Source organism: Sarcophilus harrisii, chromosome 4, assembly GCF_902635505.1.
Source record: "Sarcophilus harrisii chromosome 4, mSarHar1.11, whole genome shotgun sequence".
Lineage (NCBI taxonomy): Eukaryota > Metazoa > Chordata > Mammalia > Dasyuromorphia > Dasyuridae > Sarcophilus > Sarcophilus harrisii.
In genome coordinates this window covers 394,289,825-394,312,622 of record NC_045429.1, presented here as the reverse complement: position 1 = coordinate 394,312,622, position 22,798 = coordinate 394,289,825, and the positions used below count along the sequence as shown (strand labels likewise).

General features: G+C 36.8%; 1 protein-coding gene across 2 annotated transcripts; it reads left to right on the top strand.

Annotated features, from left to right (window-relative positions):
- Positions 1–4,333: 4,333 nt before the first annotated feature.
- F3 (coagulation factor III, tissue factor) lies at positions 4,334–18,488 on the top strand. 2 transcript variants are annotated; one of them, XM_023503391.2, is made up of 7 exons: positions 4,563–4,652; positions 5,686–5,770; positions 6,307–6,415; positions 11,819–12,009; positions 13,347–13,525; positions 14,921–15,080; positions 17,366–18,488. In XM_023503391.2, the coding sequence occupies exons 2-7, from the start codon at positions 5,752–5,754 to the stop codon at positions 17,500–17,502; spliced, it is 795 nt and encodes a 264-aa protein (XP_023359159.1). In that variant the 5' UTR covers positions 4,563–4,652; positions 5,686–5,751; the 3' UTR covers positions 17,503–18,488. The 2 variants fall into 2 exon arrangements, with proteins under 2 accessions (XP_003769716.1, XP_023359159.1); XM_003769668.4 differs by lacking the exon at positions 5,686–5,770 and having other exon boundaries at positions 4,334–4,652.
- The last annotated feature ends 4,310 nt before the right edge of the window (positions 18,489–22,798 follow it).

Here is a 22,798-nt window from a genome sequence, read left to right as displayed (position 1 = left end):
TTCATTTCTCAAACATATAGAGAACTGAATCAGATTGATAAAAGTAAGATTCATTGCCCAACTGATAAATGATGAAAAGATATGAACAATTTTTAGATGAAGTAATCAAAGCTAATTATAGCCATATTTTTTTTTTTAATTTTCAAACTCACTATTGATTGGAGAAATGCAAATTAAAACAATTCTATATAAAAACAATTAAATCTACTAGATTGGCTAATAAGACAGAAAAGACATGACAAATATTAGAGTGGATGTGGCAAACATGAGACAAAAATGTATGGTTAGTGGAGTTGTGAACTAATTCAAACATTCTATAGAACAATTTGGAACTAAGTCCAAAAAGCTATCAAACCATTGCATACCCCTTGACCTAGCAATACCACCACTAGGCCTGTGTCCCAAAAGGATTTTTTTTAAAAGATCTATATGTCCAAAAATACCGTACCACCTCTTTTTTGAGAGCAAAGATTTAGATGCTGAGGGGATGTCCATCGGTTGGAGAATGGCTGAAAAAAATTTTATTTGATTATGATGGAATACTATTGTGCTGTAAGAAATGATGAGGACACTTTCAGAAAAACCCAGAAAAGACTTAAATGAACTGATTCAAAATAAAGTACACTGAGTACAAGATAACAGCAATATTGTAAGAAGATGATCAGCTATGAATGATTTGGCTGTTCTTAGCAGCACAATAATCCAAGATAAACTCTGAAAAACTTACTTATAATGAAAAATGCTTTCCAACCTCAAAAAAACAAAAAACAAACAAAAAAAACCCCCAAAACCTGATGGTGTCTAAATACAGATTGAAGCATACTTTTTTTCCCTTACCTTTATTTTTCTGAAGCTTTTTTTTGGTCTGTTTTCTTTCACAACATGACTAACATGGAAATGTTTTGCATGATTAAAAATGTCTAATTGTTTGCCTCCTGACAGAGAGGAGTAGAGCATGAAAAAAGGAAAGATTTTGGAACTTAAACTTTTAAAAACAAATGTTTAAAATTGTTTTTACATGTAACTAGGGAAAAATAAAATTTTTAAATATTTTTAAATATTAATTTGTATTGTTCTATAAGAAACTATCAGCAGGATGATTTCAAAGAGACCTAGACTTACATGAACTGATGCTAAGTGAAATGAGCAGAATCAGGAGATCATTGTACACAGTAACAGCATGATTACACGATGATCAGTTCTGATGGACATGACTCTTTTCAACAATGAGATGATTCAGGCCAGTTCCAATGGTCTTGTGATAGAGACAGCCATCTCCACCCAAAGAGTGGACTATGGGAACTGAGTGTGGATCACAACATACTATTTTCACTCTTTTTATTGTTGTTTGCTTCTATTTTGTTTTCTTATTTTTTTCCTTCTTGATCTGATTTTTCTTGTGCAGCATGATAATTGTGGAAATATATATAGAAGAATTGCACATATTTAACATATATTGGATTACTTGTCATCTAGGGGAGGAAGTGGGAGGAAGAGAGGGAAAAATTTGGAACACAAGGTTTTGAAAAGATGAATGTTGAAAATTATACATACATATGTTTTGAAAATAAAAAGCTTTAATACAAATTAAAAAAGACTATTTGGAGGGCTGCTGTATGAAAGACGAAGCAGATTTTCATCTGGGGAATCCTAGAGGACAGAACTAGGAGAAGAATTATAGAAAAGTACATTTTTGCTCAGTATGAGGCTTGCTTTTTTGTCAGTTACAGAGGTCCAAAAGGGAATCTTGAGAAGCAGCTAATTGTCACTAAAATTGTCACTAAAAAATAGTAGGTAAGTTGTTAAAAGTTTCCCTATGTTGAAAGGTAATTTCTAAGGTCCTTCCAACTCAAAGTTTCTATAATTCTATGAAACAGGTCCAGGTTATCGATAGCAGGTAGAAGTCCAAGAAACAATTACAGGATCTTTTAACTGACCCAGTAAAGAATATGTATGTAGCATGTGCTTAACAAATGGATTTTTTGTAAGATTGCTTTTAATATAGGTTTATTGTCATAAAATATAAATAATTTACATATCATATAGAAAAATGTATGTATCCTCTCCAGGAAAGAATGGGAAAGAAAAATATGGAGAATATTAGAGATCATGTAGGCACAGAATGCCAGAATTTTAGCAATGGAAGGAACCTCAGACAATATCTAGTTCAACTTGACCTGATCAGGAAGGAAACTCCTCTAATTACCAGGAACTGGTCATTCCTGACCAGTGAGAACCCAGCTTTCCCCACGTGGGAAATATTCACTCACCCCCCATTACATTTTCTCATAGTTCTAATCAGTTCTAATCAACTACTTGTGCAGTGGATAGAGTTCTGGATTCTAGATTAATATCTACCCTCAGATACTTGTTATCTGTATGACCCTGGGAAAAATCATTTAACCTGTTTGCCTCAGTTTCCTCAACTGTAAAATGGACTGGAAAAGAAAATGGCAAAGCACTCCAGAATCTTTGCCTGGAAAACCCTCAAATAGAGAGTTGGACTGAACGACAGATAGAAAGTTTTTTCACACAGAGCTTCCTGCAGTCTGTCGGCCTGCCATATCCATCCATTCTAATTCTAATTTTACAGGTGGCAGTAGACTTGGAATCAGGAAGACCTAAATTCAAATCCTGCCTCAGACACTTCCTAGTTGGTTAACTCTGGCAGAGTCAATTGATGGCTCTCAGCCTATTTTCTTATCTGTAAAATGGAGATAATAGCACCTATCACACAGGATTGTTGTGAGGATTAAATGATATTTATATAAAGTATTTTGCAAACCTTAAGGTACTATATAAATGCTAGCTTGATATCAGAGCTCATTTCAAAATATTTTTACGTGTTATTTCATTTGTTTCTTACAACAATTTTGTGAAGTAAAAACTATAATTATCCCCATTTTACAGAGGAGGAAAGTGGGGGCGGGGTTAGAGAGAGGGAGTCACATCCCTCGAAAATTCCTAAAGCAGCATTGGAACTGTTATTTCTTATGCCGTCCAACACTCCAGCCACTGCGCCACCTAGCTGCGAAATCTGAAATCCACAGATTTACAGTGGTTTGTCTTATGAGGCACAGACTAGATTCCTAAATTCTTCCCACCATATCTTTTTGGTGAAGGTTTTGGGGAAAGCCCAGGGGCTTTTAGGATGCAATAGATGTGGCACAGTGGATAGAGCACCAGCCCTGAAGTCAGGAGTTCAAATTTGGCCTCAGACACTTAACACTTCCTAACTGTGTGACCCTGAGCAAGTCACTTAACCCTAATTGCCTCAGGGGGAAAAAAAGAATGCAATAGGTGGAACCCAGAGTTTAAATCCAGTGACATTTACTTCTGATTATTTTTTCAATTTAAGTTTCGTTTAGGGACCCATATGACTCATAGAATTATACGTCTAAAGAGTTGAAAGGAACCCCAAAGGTTGAATAGTCCTATTGATCTCTGGACAGCTCAGTGACCCTAAATCTGACAGATGGCTTTTTTCTACATGAGAACAAGTCAAGCCTGATCATTGTTCTCATTAAACATTCTTCAAACAGCTGGCCTGTTTTAGCATCTGTGTAAAGCACATGTTGCTACTGATTCATGATTGTTAAAAGATGCTACTGGTTCCTAAATTATTTCTTGTTCGTTGTACATATTATTGTAATATTACAGTACTTTGGTGTTCAAAGTACCTAATGAGCCTGGGAATCTCTGCCCTAACTCAACCAGGACTGATCAGGCTCCTTTTATTAAGCAGTTAATAATCCTGTCTATTTGAGGAACTAGTTACGCTTAGCCGATCAAAAAATAACTTCCAAATAATTAGTAGGAAATGGCAAACCACTCCAGTATCTTTGCCAAGAAAACTCTATAGATAGCTTTGGTGTCTATAGGATCCGCGGGGTTCACGGAGTCCGGAAGACTCGGACGCTACCGATCAACTGAACCACAGCAACAAATTAGCCACCTCCTCCATGCGGAATTCCCCTTCTCCTTTCTCTGAAAGGCTGGAAAGATGGCTACTGTAGTTCACCCCGGGCTTGGAGCCTGGGAATCAGGGGCTCAGTGATCGGCAGAAGCACAGCCCAGAGAGTGCTAGTAGTACATAGTGTAGTGAAGTGGCTGAGGCTGCATCTAGTTTTTTGGCCAACTCTCTCCCCAGTTATTGAATCACCGCTGATGAATCACTAATCCTTTGCCCACTATTCCCCTTCCTCTCCGCCCCCCGCCCCGCACCCCGGAGTAGGAGGCGGGACAGGGGTGTGGGAGATGTGGAGAGGCCGCCCACCTAAACTGTGTAGGGGCCTATTTGAGGGGTGTGGAAGTGTCGGGACCACAGCGTCTCCGCCAAGCCCAGAAAAGGGGCCGGACAACTTCCAAAGAGGCGGGAGAGGGAGTGCTCCAGTCCAAGCCTTTATATTGAGAAAACAACATGCGACCCCCACACACAAGACTCCCTGGAGACATAGAGCAGCAAGGACCCCAAACCAGAACACGCGCCGTGTAGAGCTCGCGTCCTTCACTTTTGGCCTCCCGGGAACACTACAAGCACAGGCTCAAGACAATGGCGCCCCCCAACCCTTGCCTCCGAGTGCCCGCCGCGGTTTCTGTCCTGACCGTCCTGCTCGGCTTCCTCCTCCTAGTCCAGGTGTCCTTGGCTTCAGGTGAGTGGCTACCGGTGCCTTTTCGGGATAGGGCTCATCGCTCCGCAGCTGTGCGTGGAGAGCGCACGGAGAACCTGCAGCCGGGCGCGTTCGAGTCCTCCAGCCGAGGGGCCAAGCCGGGCTCGGAGAACGCGGCCGTGGATTCGGTCCAGCCTCGGGAATAGTCGCTGGCTATTGGAGGCGCTGTCAGGACCTTTACCTGGGCGGCTGCGGCGGAACTGCCCGTCCCGGGCTCTGGGCCATCCGTAGACTGTGGCCTGACCCCAGTGAATGAGACCTGCCTCTCAGAAGCCTGTTAGTTTTCTCATTTTGTGTTTCTGCTCATTTCTGACGCTGGGTTGTCTCGGGGCTAGCAGGTAGGATCCCAAGCCTGAAGCAACTCTCTTCCGAGCGGAACTGCACTCAGTGGTTTACTCTTTTCCGAGACTGGACTTTCTGATACTCCCAAGTGTTACCAACTTTTCCTTTTAAAGTTCTCAGAAATCGACTAAGTCTGGGGGGGAGGGGGTCTCCTAGTAATGTCTGTTTTGTTCATCGGGAGTGGGGGATACCTATTACCTTTCAAGAACATTTGCTCGTAGGGGTGGGGAAATGCCTATTACCTTTCAAGAACATCATATGAACCACTTGACTGTCAAACTCAAAAACTAAAATCTTGGAGAGTACCTTGTGTGATGAAGAATGAGTAATTTGCTTCATTATTTCCAGTATGAGAACAGAGAGGAATTAAATTGCAAAATCTTAGAATACAGCAAGAACAGTATTGTGCATACCACATATCCGCACTGTTTTTTCCTGGAATTAAGTAATGACATAACTAGTTTCTATAGTAAAATATAGAAATGTATTCATATATTTAAGTTTTGACAGTCTATGTCAAGCTACTTATGCTAGCATCCCTATCAGTGTACAATATCACTGCCTTGTTTATCTAACAGATAAGAACTGATGAGTTTGGGTTTCATTGTAATCATAACTCCTTACTCATAGTTTTTATAATTCTTTTCGTTTCTTTTTCTTTCTTTTTCTTCAGCTCTTACAAGTATTCTGTCTCAAAAATCAATGATCATATGAAGTTGTGAGGTCCAGCCATGAGAGAATGTTTATTTTGGTTCAAAGTGAGTTACAGACATAGGGTCTTGGTTTTTGTTGCTGTTGTTGTTCTTATTTTGAATTTTTAAGCACCCTTTCTCTTTCTCAGGGGTAGATAGGAACTTTTTCTGTAGCACTTTTTCCCCCTTACAGACATGTTCCTTGTATGTTTTTGTGGGTTATGGGATAAATCAATTATTAAATAAAACTTACCTTGAACCAAGCATAAGATTAGGACAGGGCTATTCTCCATTAGTCAATTAAGAAAGGGAGGGGGATTACCTTCTTTTTAAAAAATCTGATGCTGTAAGATATGAAGGGGAAAATAAGAGTATTTTATGCTTATCAAAAAAAAAAAAGCAATTAAGTCCATCTTCAGTTAGTGAATCTGTGCTAATCATGCTTATCAAAAAGAAAGCAGTTAAGTTCATCTTATTTTAGTAAATCTGTGCTAATCATGCTTATCAAAAAGAAAGCTGTTAAGTCTATCTTCACTTAGTGAATCAGTGCTAATCATTAGAATCACAAAAATCATGGCCATTCTTCCTTTGTGTGTGCATAGGTACTTCAGATATATCAGCATATAATATCACCTGGAAATCCATTGATTTCAAGACTATATTGGAGTGGGAGCCCATACCAGTCAACCAAGTCTACACTGTTGAGATAAGGTAAGTAGACATCTTGATAAAAATAAGATTTCTGGGTTGTCAGCATTTAATAATAGCTAGCACTTATATAGCTCTTTAAGGTGTACAAAATAGTTACACATACTGATTTAATTGATTCTCATAACTCTGTGAGGTTAGGTATTGTTATTATTATCTCTGTTTTGCAGAGGAAGATACAGATGGCTAAATGAATTAAGTAACTTGCCCAGGGTCATATGTTATGCCCGGGTCATAAATATCTGAGCCAAGATTTGAACTCTGATTTTTCTGATTCCAGAATTAAATACTCTAGCCAGTAACCCACTGAGATGCCGTTTCTCTATATTTAATATAGGGATAGATAAAGATGACTGCCCTCTGAGGGCCATGAAATACATATGACAAAAAAAGAGACTATTTGCTGATTTTTGAAGCACCCTACAATTCTTTCAAGAATGTGAAGTCGCTTGTGATACACAATGTAATAGACAATCAGAGGGGGGCTTACTGAAGTTAGCAGATAATTTTGATTTTGTTTGGGGGAAAATCAAAAATTTCATACATTAGATTGAGTTATAGAAAGAAAAATCCTTGCCAGTGGGTGATTGATAGAAGCACTGATTCAAGTATTAGTCTTAGAAGAATAATGACATCTAGTCTATCTGATATATATAGATTTCCTTTCTTTGGGTAAGTCTAGACTTTAGGGCAAACTATAAATCATAAAAAAGGGAGGAGACCAGTACTTAGAATGTTTAAATCACCTGGGGCAGTGTTTGATTCATAAATATTTGTATTCTGCAAACCCAGAGCATTCACTGGGGCACGTCTTTCAAATGTGCCAAAGATATGACTAAATATACCTGGCAGAAACAGACTGGTAGAAGATCAAACTGCAGAGACTAGTGCAAGGCTACAATTATGACTGACAGCTTGCCTGAACAATCATGAAACTCTGTACGTGGAAACATAAGAGTGTTCAGAAACATACCTCTTTACTCCATTTAAAATAAACTCAGCTATTCTGCTAGCAATATGACTAGTATTTTCTTTTCTTTTTTTTCCCCTTCATTCTCCTTCTAAAATGTTCCAAAAGACATAATGGGAAGATGATAATTTCTTTCCAGTAATTTCACAAAGACATGAAAGTGTCACTGGTTAAAATTAAAGATGCCATTTTTAGTTTATGTTGAGACTTTTAAAAGCAATTAGTGATACAATTCCCCTTGACCACACCAGAGCCAGAAAAGTGGCAGGATTTTTTTTGTTTATTTGCTTACCAGTATTTTACAAGGAGAATGGTAGAGGGAAAGACAGAGTTTTAAATATTTTTGTGTCATCTTAGATGTTCTTTAAAAAAAGGGGGGGGGGGAAAGGGGTAGGAAAAAGAGGATAAAACTTGCCAGAGTAGATTCTATAGTTAGGACAGTACACAACTTTGTTTTTTTTTTTTTTTTGTTTTGTTTTGTTTTTTTATTTAATAGCCTTTTATTTACAGGTTATATGCATGGGTAACTTTACAGCGTTAACAATTGCCAAACCTCTTAGTACACAACTTTGTAATTCAAGATAATGACATTTGAGAGGAAATTCACTGGATTGACTTTCAGTAATTCACAATTTATGAAAAATCTCACTACACCTGAACTGAAGTCTGCCTTTGTGCTAACTCTTCTTAAGGAAATGCTTTACTCTGAAAATTAATAGTATAAATCAATAGTATAAATACTATGATTTCTTCAAAGAATATACTTCAGAAGTTTCTTAGCAGAATTCAATTGCTGAGAAAAATGTACACAAGTGAATTTTTAGCTGTTATAAAAAAGCAGGACTTTGCCAGCTACTATGGCATATAAAATAATAAAACTGCCTTTTTAAAAATGTAGATATACTACATTTACAAATGCCTTCCTTTTACTTATCTTCTTTACATACTACTATGGATTTTTCTTCCCTTCTTCAGACTCCTGTTCCTTCCTTCCCAGTTCCCATTGAAAACCCCATCCTTCTTCTCTGGGATCCTGACTCTCCCCTGCTTTATACCTTGTACCTGTGCTGAGGTTTATTATAGGATAGGGAATTGGGTGGGGCCAAGGAGGTTTACTGCTGCTCCAGGACCTCCTCTTCCTTCTGAGTTTACAACCTGCCATAATTCCTCCTGACTTTCTAAACTCTCACCCTCCCAGATTGCTAATCTCCATTCCCATTCCTAGTTCTTATTGCCTTTCTGAACCCTAGCTGCCAGATTCCTAATTTCCATCCCCGTTCCTCATTTTCCCATGTTTCTAAACCCTTAGATTCCTAATCTCCATACTATTGCTGAGATCACTGGATGTCTTGCCAGTGGTTTAGAGTTAGAAGAGCCCATTTATTTAACTTTGCACAGAGGACAGGAATCATAGAATCAGATCTCTAGAATTTAGAAGTCCTCTGGTTTAATACCTTGTTTCTTAGATCCAGAAGAATTAAATGGTCATCCAAAATCATACAACTAGTGTTAAAGGAGAATCTGAAATGAATTCAGGTCCTCTCACCCCAGACTAGTACTCTTCCCTCTGTAACTCACTGTTTTGTTCTTATTGTAATAGGGGCTAAATGTGTGGCCATTTATTCTTTTAGTACATAGATTGGATTAGGTGGCCACTGAAATCCCTTTCAACCTTCAAATTCTGTGATTTTTGTGGCCAAAGAACAATTGAGGACAGATTTTTCCCCACAGAAATATGATCAGATATGGTAGTTTGATTCCAGAATGGTTATTGGTTTTCTTCAGGTGCCTTATGAGTTAAATAGATTTTAATGAGCTAGCCTGGGAAACTAGAAAGTTGTTTTATAAGGGGAAAAAACATTTTGAGTTCCACATGACTTGCAAATAAAATGTTAGTTGTAAATTAATATTTTGTTCAAGATTTCTACTCATGTAGATGAGCCTTTTCCCAGTTTGAATAATTACTAAGGTTTTACTGCCTATTATAAAACTTAGAGACTCTTGAAAATAATATGGCTGATTATAGAGGCTGAGGGAACTTGAGATAGCTGACCATTTCCAGATTTGCTAAATAACTCTGGTGTGTGTGTGTGTGTGTGTGTGCACGCGTGCACAAGGTCTACCTCATTTTCACTGTTGATTTGACCTTCTTTCAGATGAGAATGCCCAGCTCCTGTGGGCAGGGTAAGCAGAAGTGGCAGGGATAGGTTATTTCTCAGACACTGTTTCTCATCCTGATTTCCCTGTGCTCTCAATGAGGATTTTTAAGAGGAAAAAAATTACTGTGGTAATGCTTTCCCACTAAGACATGGGTGGGAAACATCTAGCCTTAAGGCATATAAGGCCCAGGAAATTTTTTGCTAAAGCAGCCACAGGTGATGGTGAGCTGAAAGCTAGGTACAACAACCTCCCATTGCTTTAGTTCTCTAAATTGCTAATTCTGTATGGCCCGAAAATGATGTTATAAGTACCCAAATGGCCCTTAGCAGGAAAAAAAAAAGGTTCCCTGTTCCTCCTCTAAGATACCAAGTATGGAACTGTGTTTTTATCAGATATACTTATTATAAGCAATAACTTCTCAGGATGAAAATACACTCAATTTCTTCTCTTTTATTCTAAAATATCTCTGTTCCTGTCCCTTTATCTTAAAGGGATTCCATATAGTTCCTTCTCCAACCTGGGATTTGTAGGTTCTGTTAATATTTTCATCTTAGTTAGCTTGGAATATTAAATATTTGCATACATATTGAATCCTGTTTGTTTCAGTCACATTTTAAGTATTTGGCAAAGTAATATAAAAAGGAATTATCCATCATTATCTCAACTTTATACTGAGATAACAATTTTTTTTTCTAAATACTTTTAGTTCGTTTTCACCATTCTGGTTTGGTTGAAAAAATTTCCTTGAGTTTCAACACATGCAGTTCAGGGAAGGGTATGTACTGTATAGTTGAAAGAATTTGGAGTCAGAAGATCTGGGTTCAAATTCTGATTCTGTCATTTAGTAACTTTGTAACTTTGGGCATGTCATTTATTTTTCTCTGCCTCACTTTTCTCATTTTATGAGAGGATCACCCAGTGATCTCTGAGATCTTCTTTATGTCTGAACCTGTGATCCCACCAAAAAAAAGGTACAAGGAATAAAGAGATGTTTTTAAAATGAGGGTTTGGACCTAGGGCTCTCTAATCCCACAAAAGAAATATAAGGAATAAAGAGATATTTCTAAGCCAGTCTGAGTATTTGAGGATAGTTGAAAATAAAACTTACAGTTTGGCTGAGCCCTAAATAAGGAGACTGTGTTATCTTTTGCCTTTATACCTAGATTTGGGGAACTAAATCTGGCTTATGTTGTTTCCTGAAAATACATTAGCATTTCAGTTGTTATTCAGCATGGGGTGGACCTTTACATATAAAAACAACAACAAAATCCCTCAAGTCCCCACTATGATTTATGTCCAAATCATAACTGATCACGTACAAAGATTGTAAGTTTTTCCATTTCAGTAGGACCTCTACAAATTTCACACTTCCATTTTAGCATCTTAAGAAAAAATGATTTGTCTAGTAGCCTTCCATGCTCTTAGGCTTTGTTAGTAATATATCCTGTATATTCTAATTGACAAACATTTTTCAATAAGAGATTCAATAAGAGAGAACCCTGTATATGTAAAGGGAAAAATGAGTATAAGAGACGTGGGCTGTATTTTTTCTACTGAGATGTATTGTTAGATGAGACTATCCTATTTCTAAAGAATAAAATTAAATAGTGAGAATAATGTCAACTAATTTGGGAGCTTGAGGGTCATGAAGTGAATGCCTAAGCAGCTTTGATTGCCAAGATAAATCATTTTACTGGAATCAAAATAACCAAGTTCATAGTCTAATCCTACCATTTATGAGCTAGGTGGGTGGACTAGATAAATCTCTTCTTCCCTAGTCTTCTCAGTAGTTTTCCCTTCTATAAAATTAGGAATTTCTGAGGTCTCTCCTATTCCCCTTACTGCACTTGTGGATTGTAGGCCCCAGGCAGAGTTGAAGAATTGCTCCCAGGATGGGTCTAGAATTGGTTTTGTGCTCTTTCATCACACATACCTCAAATTAGCAAAGATCAAGACCTGTCAAGGGCATGGAGAGAGGAATGTTGTATAATTAAAACTACAGTATATGCATTTGTAAAATGTATTCTTGTTAACAATTTTTACTTTGTGATGAAATCATCTGCCTCTAGTCCCAATTTTGACTGAAATAGATAGGATTATAGAGATAAAAAATCTGGGTTATTGTAGAAAATGGTTTTGTATGTGTAGTTATTAACAGCTCAGTTTCACAATAGAGCAACTACCACAGAAGCACAAATATGTATCCTTATGGAAGCAAACAAGTGATGTTCTCTCTTACCACCACTTTTTTTTTTCCCCTTTCTTTCTTTCTTTAGTGACAGATGGGGAGATTGGAAAAAGAAGTGTTTTCACACAAAAAAAACAGAATGTGATCTCACAGATGAGATGAGAAATTTAAGGGAAACATACATTGCTCGAATTCTTTCTGAAAAACCCATAAAGTCAGATGGGGATCCCGAAGAATCCCAGCATGCCAATGCACCTTACTTCACACCTTACTTAGACAGTAAGTAAGGGAGAATGGGACTGAACTTGTTATTATGTCAGTTTTTGTTAAATATTTGTGAGTTCCAGCGAGTACCACCATAAATAAGGTTTCTCTCAGGTTCATTGTTAGAAAGTGGTACTCCCATCCTTGATGGAAATTTTGACCCTTCAGTAACTCTGGATACAGCTGTCATGAGTTACTATGACAGATAATATTCATGCTTTCCAAGGCCCGCTTTCTAGTGATCAACCTTTCCAAATTTAGCAGAGCTGGTCCTTGGAAGAACAGAATGGTCTAAGCAGGTTGCTTTGGAATCAGGAGGACCTGCTAAATCTAATCTTCCTCAAATACTAAGCTTTGGGACCCTGGGGAAGTAGCTTAATCTCTCAGTCTTCTTTCCCCCCTCATGTCACCCTGGCAATTCTCTAAGCCTATTAAGTTATCAACAGGTCACTGATCTGCCTTGATGGAGGAAATTTCCATACTGAGAGCTCCCCTGTAAAATCATAGGTACTATCTCCCTTCCTCCTCCTAACTCTCCCCACTTCCCACCCTACCATTGCCGCATGAAGTCCTTTGGCAACAGGCATACATACCAAGCAATTATTCTCAGAGGATTTTCAGCCTAATTTGGCTTGTCAGGGCTCCCCTGACACAGCTGATTTCAAAAGTACAAGGTCACCATTATCCCATGATGAAGAATTACAGGTGGCTTTAGCGAAGAATTTTTTTAAAGAACCTGGAAAAAAATAAAATTGAATTTTTAAAAAGAATAATGAAAAATATTTTGAGGAAAAATGAAGCTAGATCTATTACATAAACTGCAGCTTCCCTCTGTTTTTTTTTTAATTACCTATTCTTGCATTAAGTAACTATCAATTCAATTTAAAATGTAATATTTTTTAAAAGGCACAACCTTAGCTTTTTTATCCTAAACAAACATGTATTTAGTAAAAGGAAACATAAAGATTAAAACACAGTCACAGAATTTCAGATGTGAAAGGAATTTCAGAAGCTGTCCAGTCCAAATCACATCTGAAAAAGAATCCATCATACCACACACAGTTAGTTAGTAATCAATTTGCCTTTGCTCACAGATTTCCAGTCATGATGGAACCTACTTCCTCCCAAAGTAGCTGATACCATATTTGGATAGGTCTAATTATAAGGAAGTTTGATAGTGGAGTTTTTTAGTTCTTCCATCAAGTCCAAATTTCAACTCATCTCTGTAACTTCCATCGATTCTTCCTCTTCTTCCATTGGCTCTCTTCCACTGATACGCTCTGGAATCATAAAGACAGCTCTCATATCCCCACTCTCTTCTTATCTACCGTTCTTGTCTTTTTTTTTCTCAGCAAACCTTGGGCAGCCAAGAATTCAAAATTTTGAACAAAATGGTACAAAGTTGAAAGTGACAGTTCAAGATTCCATTACACCATTTAGAATTAATGGGAACTTTCAAACTCTCCGCCAGATTTTTCAACAGGACCTAACTTATATACTTTATTACTGGAAGGCTTCAAGTACAGGAAAGGTGAGTTCTTTTCCCTTCCCCCTCTACTCTGGAACCCTTTTTGACTTTTTAAATTGAAAATTAATAATAGATATTAGTAGTAGCTAGCATTTATATAATATTTTAAGGTTTGCAAATGCTTTCTATGCTTTGTATCATTTTATTCTCCTTTATTTTTCTAATTATATGTAAAGATAATTTTCAACATTCATTTTCGTAAACTTTTGAGTTCCAATTTTTTCTCCCTTACTTCTCCCCCCCCCAAGATATCAAGCCATTTTATATAGGTTATACATGTATAATCATTTTTAACATTTCCATATGAGTCATGTTCAGAATGAAAAATCAGAACAAAAGGAAAAAACCATAAGAAACAAAACAAAACAACAACAAAAAAAGTGAAAATAGGATGTTTTGATCTGCATTCAGTCTCCATAGTTGTTTCTCTGAATGCAGATTATTATCCTTGTTCTACAGATGAGGAAATTAAGGTTAAATGACTTGCCTAGAGTCCCACTGCTAGTAAATATCTGAGATAGGATTTGAACTTGGGCCACCCTGACTCTATGTTTGGCACTCTAACACTTATCACCCAGCAGGCTAGATTTTCAACTTATCTTTGAGATGGAAGCAAAATGAGAACTTGTTGAGAAGCAATGTGGTAGTAGACAATAACGGACAAAGTTAAGAGACATGAATTCTATTGCTATTTCTGGCACTTGTTAGCTGTATAACCATGAGCAAGATGCTTTAATACTCTCTTTGCTTTGGTTTCTTTATATGTAGAAATTTGAGGACTGGACTAGATCATTTCTAAAGTTCCTTTGTCCAAAAGGTCTAAAATTTGAATTCCTGCTCACACTGAGCATATGACAGATTGATCCTTCTTGTTTTACTCATCTTCTGGGGAATTCTTGTTCACAGTTTAAAATACAGAACAAGTTTTTGTTCTGGAAAAGCCTTTTGGGATGAGTTTCTAGGAACTTTGTTGGAAGGAATCCTCTTGACACTTTGGTGCCTGTCTTTGCCTGGAATGGGTAGCTTCCATATTTTAGTACTTTAATCTTTTGTTAGCCATGAAAGTCAGAGCTATTTAGAGATGAGCCAGCCCTTCCTGCCTGGTATACTATGGTCCAGGAATATCAAATAAAATCTAGGTGTTCACCTTACACTAGCCTTGGTAAAGGAAGAAAATTAAGACTTGCAACAAAAGATGAAATTCTAATTATCACTTTAGGCTAATCCTGTCTTCAGTAAAAACTTCCACAAAATTATCTGAGAAGATAATTTCTCCCTATGTGACCATGAGTTAATGATTCTCTGTCTCTGAACCTCAGCTTTCTCATCTGTAAGATGAAGAGAATTAGAATCTTTCCTCTCTAAAATTATGATCTTATGATCTGTCTTTCTTAACAGAAATCAGTAAGGACAGACACAAATGAATTTTTGGTTGATGTGGACAAAGGAGAAAATTATTGCTTCAACATTCAGGCATTCATTCCATCTCGGAGAGCAAAGCAGAAGAGTCCTGAAAGTGAAATTCGTTGTACCAGCCAAGACAAAGTTGTGTTTAAAGGTAAATAAGTATCTCTGATATTGGAGCTAAAGTGGTGCAGGAAGGTGCCTTTCTTAGTTACTTAGGGAGGGATGATTTCCATATTGTTCAGTTTTACCTCTGTGGCCCCAATGAAGCTCCTTACAGATGTTCTTGACATTTTTTAATGATGTCAAGAACCCATTCTACTTTGTGCCATGCAGAGTGCTGAGCACTTAAAAATATTAATTCTCATTTAATCCTTACAACCCTATGAATTAGTGCTATTTTGATCCCCCAATTTATAGATGAGGAAACTGAGGCAGACAGAAGTTAAGTAACTTGGCCAGGACCATATAGGCTCTTAGTGTCCAAAGCTGGATTTATATTTAAGTCTTCCTGGCTTCAGGCCCCATCCTCTATTCCTTGAACCACCTAGCTGACTTTGCATAAAATAAAATATGTAGGATTGCAGAGTAACTCAAATTCATTGAAATATAGTCATAAAATTTTTTTAAATTCCCCAAACCACTATAAGATCCCAGTTTAAGAATCTCTAATTTATTATATCTACATCCTCAGCACCTGACATTCAGTAATCACTTAATACATGCTTATTGGTTGATGGATTAATATTAGGCTAGGTTTCTTGCATATATATACATGTATTTGGGATGGTACATTCTTGGGATGGGACATTCTTAATATTTTTTTTTTCCAGTTAAGTTTAGAACTAGGCAAAAGAAACTATAACTCTCTGCAGGTATTGTCCTGATTAAAAACTGGAGAATATAAAGATGAATAAGGCAGGTCCTATCCCTGCAATTGAAAGGTTACAGTCTAGCTCAGGAAATGAAATTTCAGGCAAACAATTAAAAATGCAGAATAAGGGGCAGCTAGTTGGTGTAGCAGATAAAGACCAGTCCTAAAGTCAGGAGGAACTGAGTTCAAATCTAGCCTCAGACACTTAATATTTCCTGGCTGTGAGACCATGGGCAAGTCACTTAACCCCAATTGCCTCAGCAAAAAAAAATAATAATAATACAGAATAAGGAAGAGGGCTATAGGGAGGAAGGGGTAGAATCTGGAACTCAAAATTTAAAAATAAATACAAACGTAAAAAAAATTGTTTTTCATGTAACTGAGGAAAATAAAAATATTAAAAAATTAAAAACAGGTTTTTTTTTAAAGGAGAGAGTTAATTCAACATATTCAGGAAACTTGAGAGAGGGTTTGGAAGAGCAGGCCAGGATGGAAGGCTTCATGAAGGGGATAAGATGCAGATGGGAGTCTAATTTGAAAACTAAAAAGAAAATAGAGCCAGTGATTTATTTCCTTTTTCCATTTCAACAAATCTTTATAAGAAATTCTTAAACTCCTCTTTCTATGGTTACTAATTGCCTGTGGCAGAGGGATGAAGTCCAAAGACTTGTAGGAGGGTGCTGAATCTTGAGTCCAAGAACCTGAGTTATGTCCTAACTCAGTCACTTATTAACAAGTCATTTGGCTTCAGTTCCTCACCTATAAAATGAAAAGGTTGAACTCTCGAAGGTCTCTTGTAGCACTGTATAATCTTAAGTAAAATTGGTGATCTTCCTTCCTACAGTATTTTTGAAAAAATCTTTTCTAGATAGAAAATGCAATGAATCACACGGTCCCATTCAAGACTTTTTTAGTCTTTTAGTTTGTCTTAGTCTTTTTTTTCCAGTGGGGTCAGAGCTTATCATAAATCAAATATTTTTAAATGATGGGCAGAAGTTTGAGTTGGGCATGAGGAGAATGGAGTAATTTTGAACTCTGTCCTCAGGTGCAACAATGAATGGAAAGTGTCAGGGAGTGTCTTCTTTGTGGTTTTGTTTTTGTTCACTTTGGGGGAAATGGGTGGTAAGTGGGAAGTAAGGGAGATAGAGACAGGGAAGAAAAGAAAGGAAGAAGAAAAAGAAAGAATTTTAAAATTTAAAGAAAAAAATCTTTTTTTTTTAATAGAAGGAATAAGAGGAGCTAAACTTGAAAGTTGTATACATTTATTTATAATATACATATGTGTATATAGATATTAAACATTTGTATACAGCTTATTTTTAAATATATACAAATGTAGTATATCTGTATACACATATGTATATATGTACATATATATATGTATGGTTTTTAAAATTAAGGTATACATAATAGAGATAGATGATTTCATATGCAATCTTTTGTTCTTATATGCACATACATGCATGAAAATATTTTTCTGTTTTATTTGAGATTTAAATTCATAAGTTTTAAAAAGTTTTTTTCTAAGCTGTGATCCTGAGCAAATACTTTTCTTTTCCTTTCAGAATTGTTTTTCATAATTGGAGCTGTACTTTTTGTCATCATCATCCTCGTTATCATCCTCTCTGTGACACTACACAAATGCTCAAAAGCAAGAGCTGAACGAGACAGAAAGGAAAATGCACCTCTTAACTTTGCCTGAAGGAGGCACCATTACTACCACTGTTGACTACTACAGAAGCTGTATCTTACTGTGATGGGAAAGCTGATGGTACTTGGAAGAAAGCACAATTCTTGGGAGAATCACTATGGGAGATCTTGGGAAGATAGCCTTTGAGTTCAAAGGGGGAAAAGGAAATCTTGTTTCTCTATTTCTTACTGTACACATCATTCCTGTTTAGGTATCTCCCTGACTTCGGAAAGCAGTGAATGGTACAGCCAGTTTCTCAAATTTTATTTTATTTTACTTTTTAACACTATCACTCTTGAACTTGTTAGATGTTTAGATTCCAAAATCTTCTTGCAAGTTGAAATCTGGTCCCCAGGCCTTTGAAGCACTGGGTGGAATTTGGAAGAGTCAGTGAGAGGCTGACTTGAAATCATGCAAGAAAGCAGCCCATGTCATGGGTAGATTTATTTCTATCCAATGTCAGATCTTAATTTCTGTATCCTGTAAGTTTGGAAAGGCAGAGGTTTTCAGAGCTGCATTTTTACAATAAGATTTGTGGTGTTTATGCAGGTCACATTCTTTCTTTTCCTATTTCTGCCACTTTAAGTACAGGAAAAGAAAATTTAGACAGGAGGGGAAGGAAAACCCTCCATTTGCCTAAAAGTGTCAGCACAACTGTTTGCTATTGCAAATGCTGCATCAAAACCAGACTGACATAAATGTGTTTGTTACGAACACTTTGAAACCAGTGGCCTGAGTATTGGGTACCATTCTAATATGCCATAAGGTTTAGCACTTTAACAGTTCTAAATAATATTACTTAAACACTTGACAGATATTCTATTTTTTATAATAAGAATACTTTATAAATGAACTATCTCAGTTATGAGTTGAGGTACTTTAGGCCCTCAGGGTCCATTATGTGTGTTTTCTGTGTTTATGGAAAGGTTTTATATTTGGGGATTTTCTATTTATGTCTATAATATATATATTTGTATATATTGCAATAATTTATTTAATATGCTTTTATATAAATAAAGGTGAGTGGGATAAAAGGAAAAGATTATTTTGCTTTTCAATTATTTATGATGAGTGTTGAAAAGGGGATGCTTAGAGACAAAGATGTTATCAGAGGCAGCTGGTGGCTCAGTAGCATTGGGCTGGTAGGCAGGAAGAGCTGGACTCAAATTTGGCCTTAGACATGTGTTAGCTGTATGACTGTGGGCAAGTCACTTATCTCTTGTTTGCCTCAGCTTCCTCAACTGTCAAATGAGGATGTTTACAACACCTGTCTCCCTGAGTTGATCAAATAATATTTATAAATACCTGGCACATAGTAAGTACTCTATAAATGCTCATTCTCTTTCCCACTTCACTTTGGGCCTCAATTTCCTTATTTGTAAAGTGAGGGTTGTATTAAATTGCTTTTACTATTTTTTAGCACTAAATCTATCCCAGGCCCTGGCCTCCCTTGGATATTCAATCCAATCTGACAAACATTAGCACCTAGCATAGTGCCAGAAACCTATTAGTAGGCATCTAACATCGATACAGAGAATTCCAGATAAGGGAATCTCCCTTTATCAATGCAGCTTGGCAACAGCTCTGCCATGTGTAACCTTAGAGAATTGCCTGAAGGTACTGAAAAGTTCCAAGGCATTGCCACTGCCATATAAGCAACGTGAAGATAACTTTAGCTAATTCCAAATTTGGCCATGTATCCTCTACACCAGTGGTTTCAAACTCAAATAGAAATAGAGACTACTAAACTGTTCATAAGGATCCTTGGGGGGAAGATGAGGTGTCACATATCGACTTAGAAAACCACATATTAACATTACCCATGTTTACTTCTATTTTAATGCAGTTTGTTAAATATTTCCCAGTTCCATTTTAATTTGATTCCCATGGGCGGTTTTGACACATTGTAGTCACCATCCTATCTATCCCTAGGATCACAGATTTAGAAAAGAAAAAACCTTAGAATCTGTCCTCAATGCACTCATTTTGGTTTTGAAGGAAAGTAGGATAAAAAAAAAAAAAGGTCATGTAAAATACTAAAGCAATATGGTACTCCTTAGATGGATTAGTTAGGTGGTGCAATAAATATAGTACTGGACCTGGAGTCAGGAATCTGTCCTTCAACACTTACCCAGGAAAGCTATTTAACCCTCTTTGTCTCAGTTTTCTCACCTGTAAGATGAGCTGGAAAAGGAAATGACAAACCAATGTATCTGCCAAGAAGGCCCCAAATGGGATTATCAAGAGTTGGACATGACTAAAAAACAACCAATAAAATCCCTAAGATCTGCTGATATACTGCACACACTCTCATTTCATGCATTCTGTGAAATGTAAATCTCATGAATATTTTTTCCCCAAAAGTGGGAGAAACTGAGGAACAGTATACTTGAGGTATCCAATGAGCCAAGGATCAAATTTGGAATAGAATCAAATTCTCTTGATATTTCTAGGATCATAGATCTAGAACAAGATTGATCTCCAGGAGCCATTTAGTTTAACCTTCTCACTTTACAGATGAGTAAACTAAAACTGATTTATCCAAGATCATGTAGGTGCTATATATCAGAGACAAGATTTGAACCCAGGTCCTCTGAAGCTAGAGCCAGAACTTGCCTTTTACTTCATTCTCTCTAGAAAGCCTTCATGTACCTTGAATGTGCTATACTTCCTTTTTCTGAATTTGTTATGGCAGATTAGCTCTGTTTCAACTAAAATTAAGCTGGGCCCATCAGTGCCATAGATATTTTGATACTTGAAATGACTCATAACCTCATCAGAATTATCCTTCCATCAGAGCAGATCATGAACTCTGGATTTTCTTTCCCTTATGTGGCTATTGTCCATTGTTTGTTTTTTCCTAAATATTGCATGAAACATGTTCCTTTATATTAAGGTTCCTATCCTTTTCATATCTTGAGGTATCAGTGCATCATTCTGAGTATCTATTTGTTGCTGCTCATCACCTCTGTGAACAGTCCTCCTTCCTTTCTGGTTATACAAGCCTCAATGATGTCCTTCAAGTTCTCTCTTGCTATCATTGACCATAGCTCACTTTTATCCACCTTGTGTCTTTTCCATTGTCCTTTCAGTTTACATCTTAAGAATCCTCTGAAGAATTTCAGAGCTATATAACTATTACAAAATTTTCTCAAGCTATTTGACTCAAATAAAGACAGCATGATATAGTGGGCTCTGAAGTCAGGAAGAACTGGTTCGGATACTACTCCTAATATATGTTGGCTTTGAGAGAGCCATTTCATACCTCAGATTTCTAGGCAAGTCTTTCTAAGACTCTGAGTTGCAGAGAAAGTAATTATTTACCTTGGCAGAAGGAATTTTCTCACCAGAGCATTCCCCATGCCAATGAAATCACAGATCCATCCTGTCCCTATTGACTCAAATACATATAATGGATATTAATTTTACTTTGTATGTTCAAATAGAACCTCTAAAAAAACCCCACACTATTATAACTATTATCTATGACAAATGTGTTTCCACATGCCTGGAGATGATCCATAGTAATAGTATTTTAATTAGTCAGGTTACAATAAATCCTAAAAAAGGAAACATCTGCCATAACACTACAATAGTGAACACATTTTCTATCTGTGTAAAAGTCTGTTTAATCATATCAATCTTCACTTTTTGCAGAATAATTTTATTAATGCAATAAAATTAATCTTAAAATTTTATTTTATTTCGCTGAGGCAATTGGGATTAAGTGAATCACATAGCTAGGAAGTGTTAAGTGTCTGAGACCAGATTTAAACTCTGGTCATCCTGACTTCAGGACTGGTGCTCTATCCACAGCACCACCTAGCTGTCCCTAATCTTAAACTTTTAAAGATTTTGTAGATGATTGTATTTGTGAAAGGTTTATAAAGACTTTTTGCTCCAGCACTGGAGAAACCTAGGTCTCCGAGGTAAAGAAAGGATAACAAAACCTTGGTAGAGATGAAAATGGGGCAAAGTCCTTTAATAGGATTTGTCCAACATTGTGAAAGTCAACAGAAACAAAAGAGTTTTTTTGTTGTTGGTGAGTCATTTCAGTCAAGTCCAACTCTTCACGACTATTTGGGGTTTCTTGGCAAAGATACTGGAGTGGTTTGCCATTTTCTTTTCTAGCTCTTTTTACAAACGATGAAGCTGAGGCAAACAGGGGTAAGTGACTCACTCATAGTTACACAGCTAATAAGTGTCTGAGGCTGGATTTGAATTCAGGTCCTCTTGACTTCAGGCCCAGCATTCTATCCACTGCACCATCTAGCTGCCCACCAACAAAGGAATAACTGAACCTATAAATGCCAGCCTTGTAGAATGTAGTTCTTTGTATAAAGATACAGAAAGTAATTTTTTCTGACCTGTTCAATGCATTAAAATGGATCTCTATTTGCAGGATCAAATATAATTGTTAGTATAATGGAAAAAAAGCTGGATTTAGATTTGGGAGATGAGTTCAAATCTAAACTCTGCTTCACATTAATTACATGAATTTGAGCATATTACTTTCTTTTGTATCTGATTCTTACCTACCCCATGTACTTGTCCATGGGATCTTCTTGACAAAGACACTGGAATGAGTTGCCATTTCCTTCTCCAGTGTGCCCTCATTTTACAGATGAGAAGCTGAGGCAAACAGGAGTTAAATGACTTGCCCAAGATCATATAGCTAGTATGTATCTGAGGTCTCATTTGAATTCAAGTCTTTAAGTTTCAGGTCCAGAGCTCTATCGATGGTACTACTGAGCTTCCTAAAGCTATTAAAGTATTTCTCAGTGGAAAAAAATCACCATCATCAGAAAGATGAACCATATGCTAGACAATATGAAGCTTGAGTGCATTTCCCAGGCAGTTGAAATGAAACTACACAACCTCTTACATAATTCCACAAAGTGTTTCTTGTTTAATGTTTTATGTATCAACCTCCCAGGGGAGTATAATAGGACCTTTAAGTTACTGTATACATTTTTTAAAAATGTATTTGACAATGAATGCCTTATAAGTAAGTCTTCAGTTTCTTAAGCACTTCTTTTGTAGTGGAAGAAATAAATAGCTGTCCTATTCCCAATCTACTGTGTACTTAGAATAACTTTCTAAAAAGGACTCTGTGAATTCATTTTGGGAAGATCCGAGACAAAAATCATTCCTATATTTAAAAAAATTCTCTCAGTATCTTCTGGATGTATATTGGAAGGGGTGTAAATGAACCAAACAGTGCAAAAACAGCCAGTCAACATCTCTGTGGAGTTAGATCTTCCCACAATGAGCCTGGACAGCCTACTACTAATCTGGGACCCTTTCA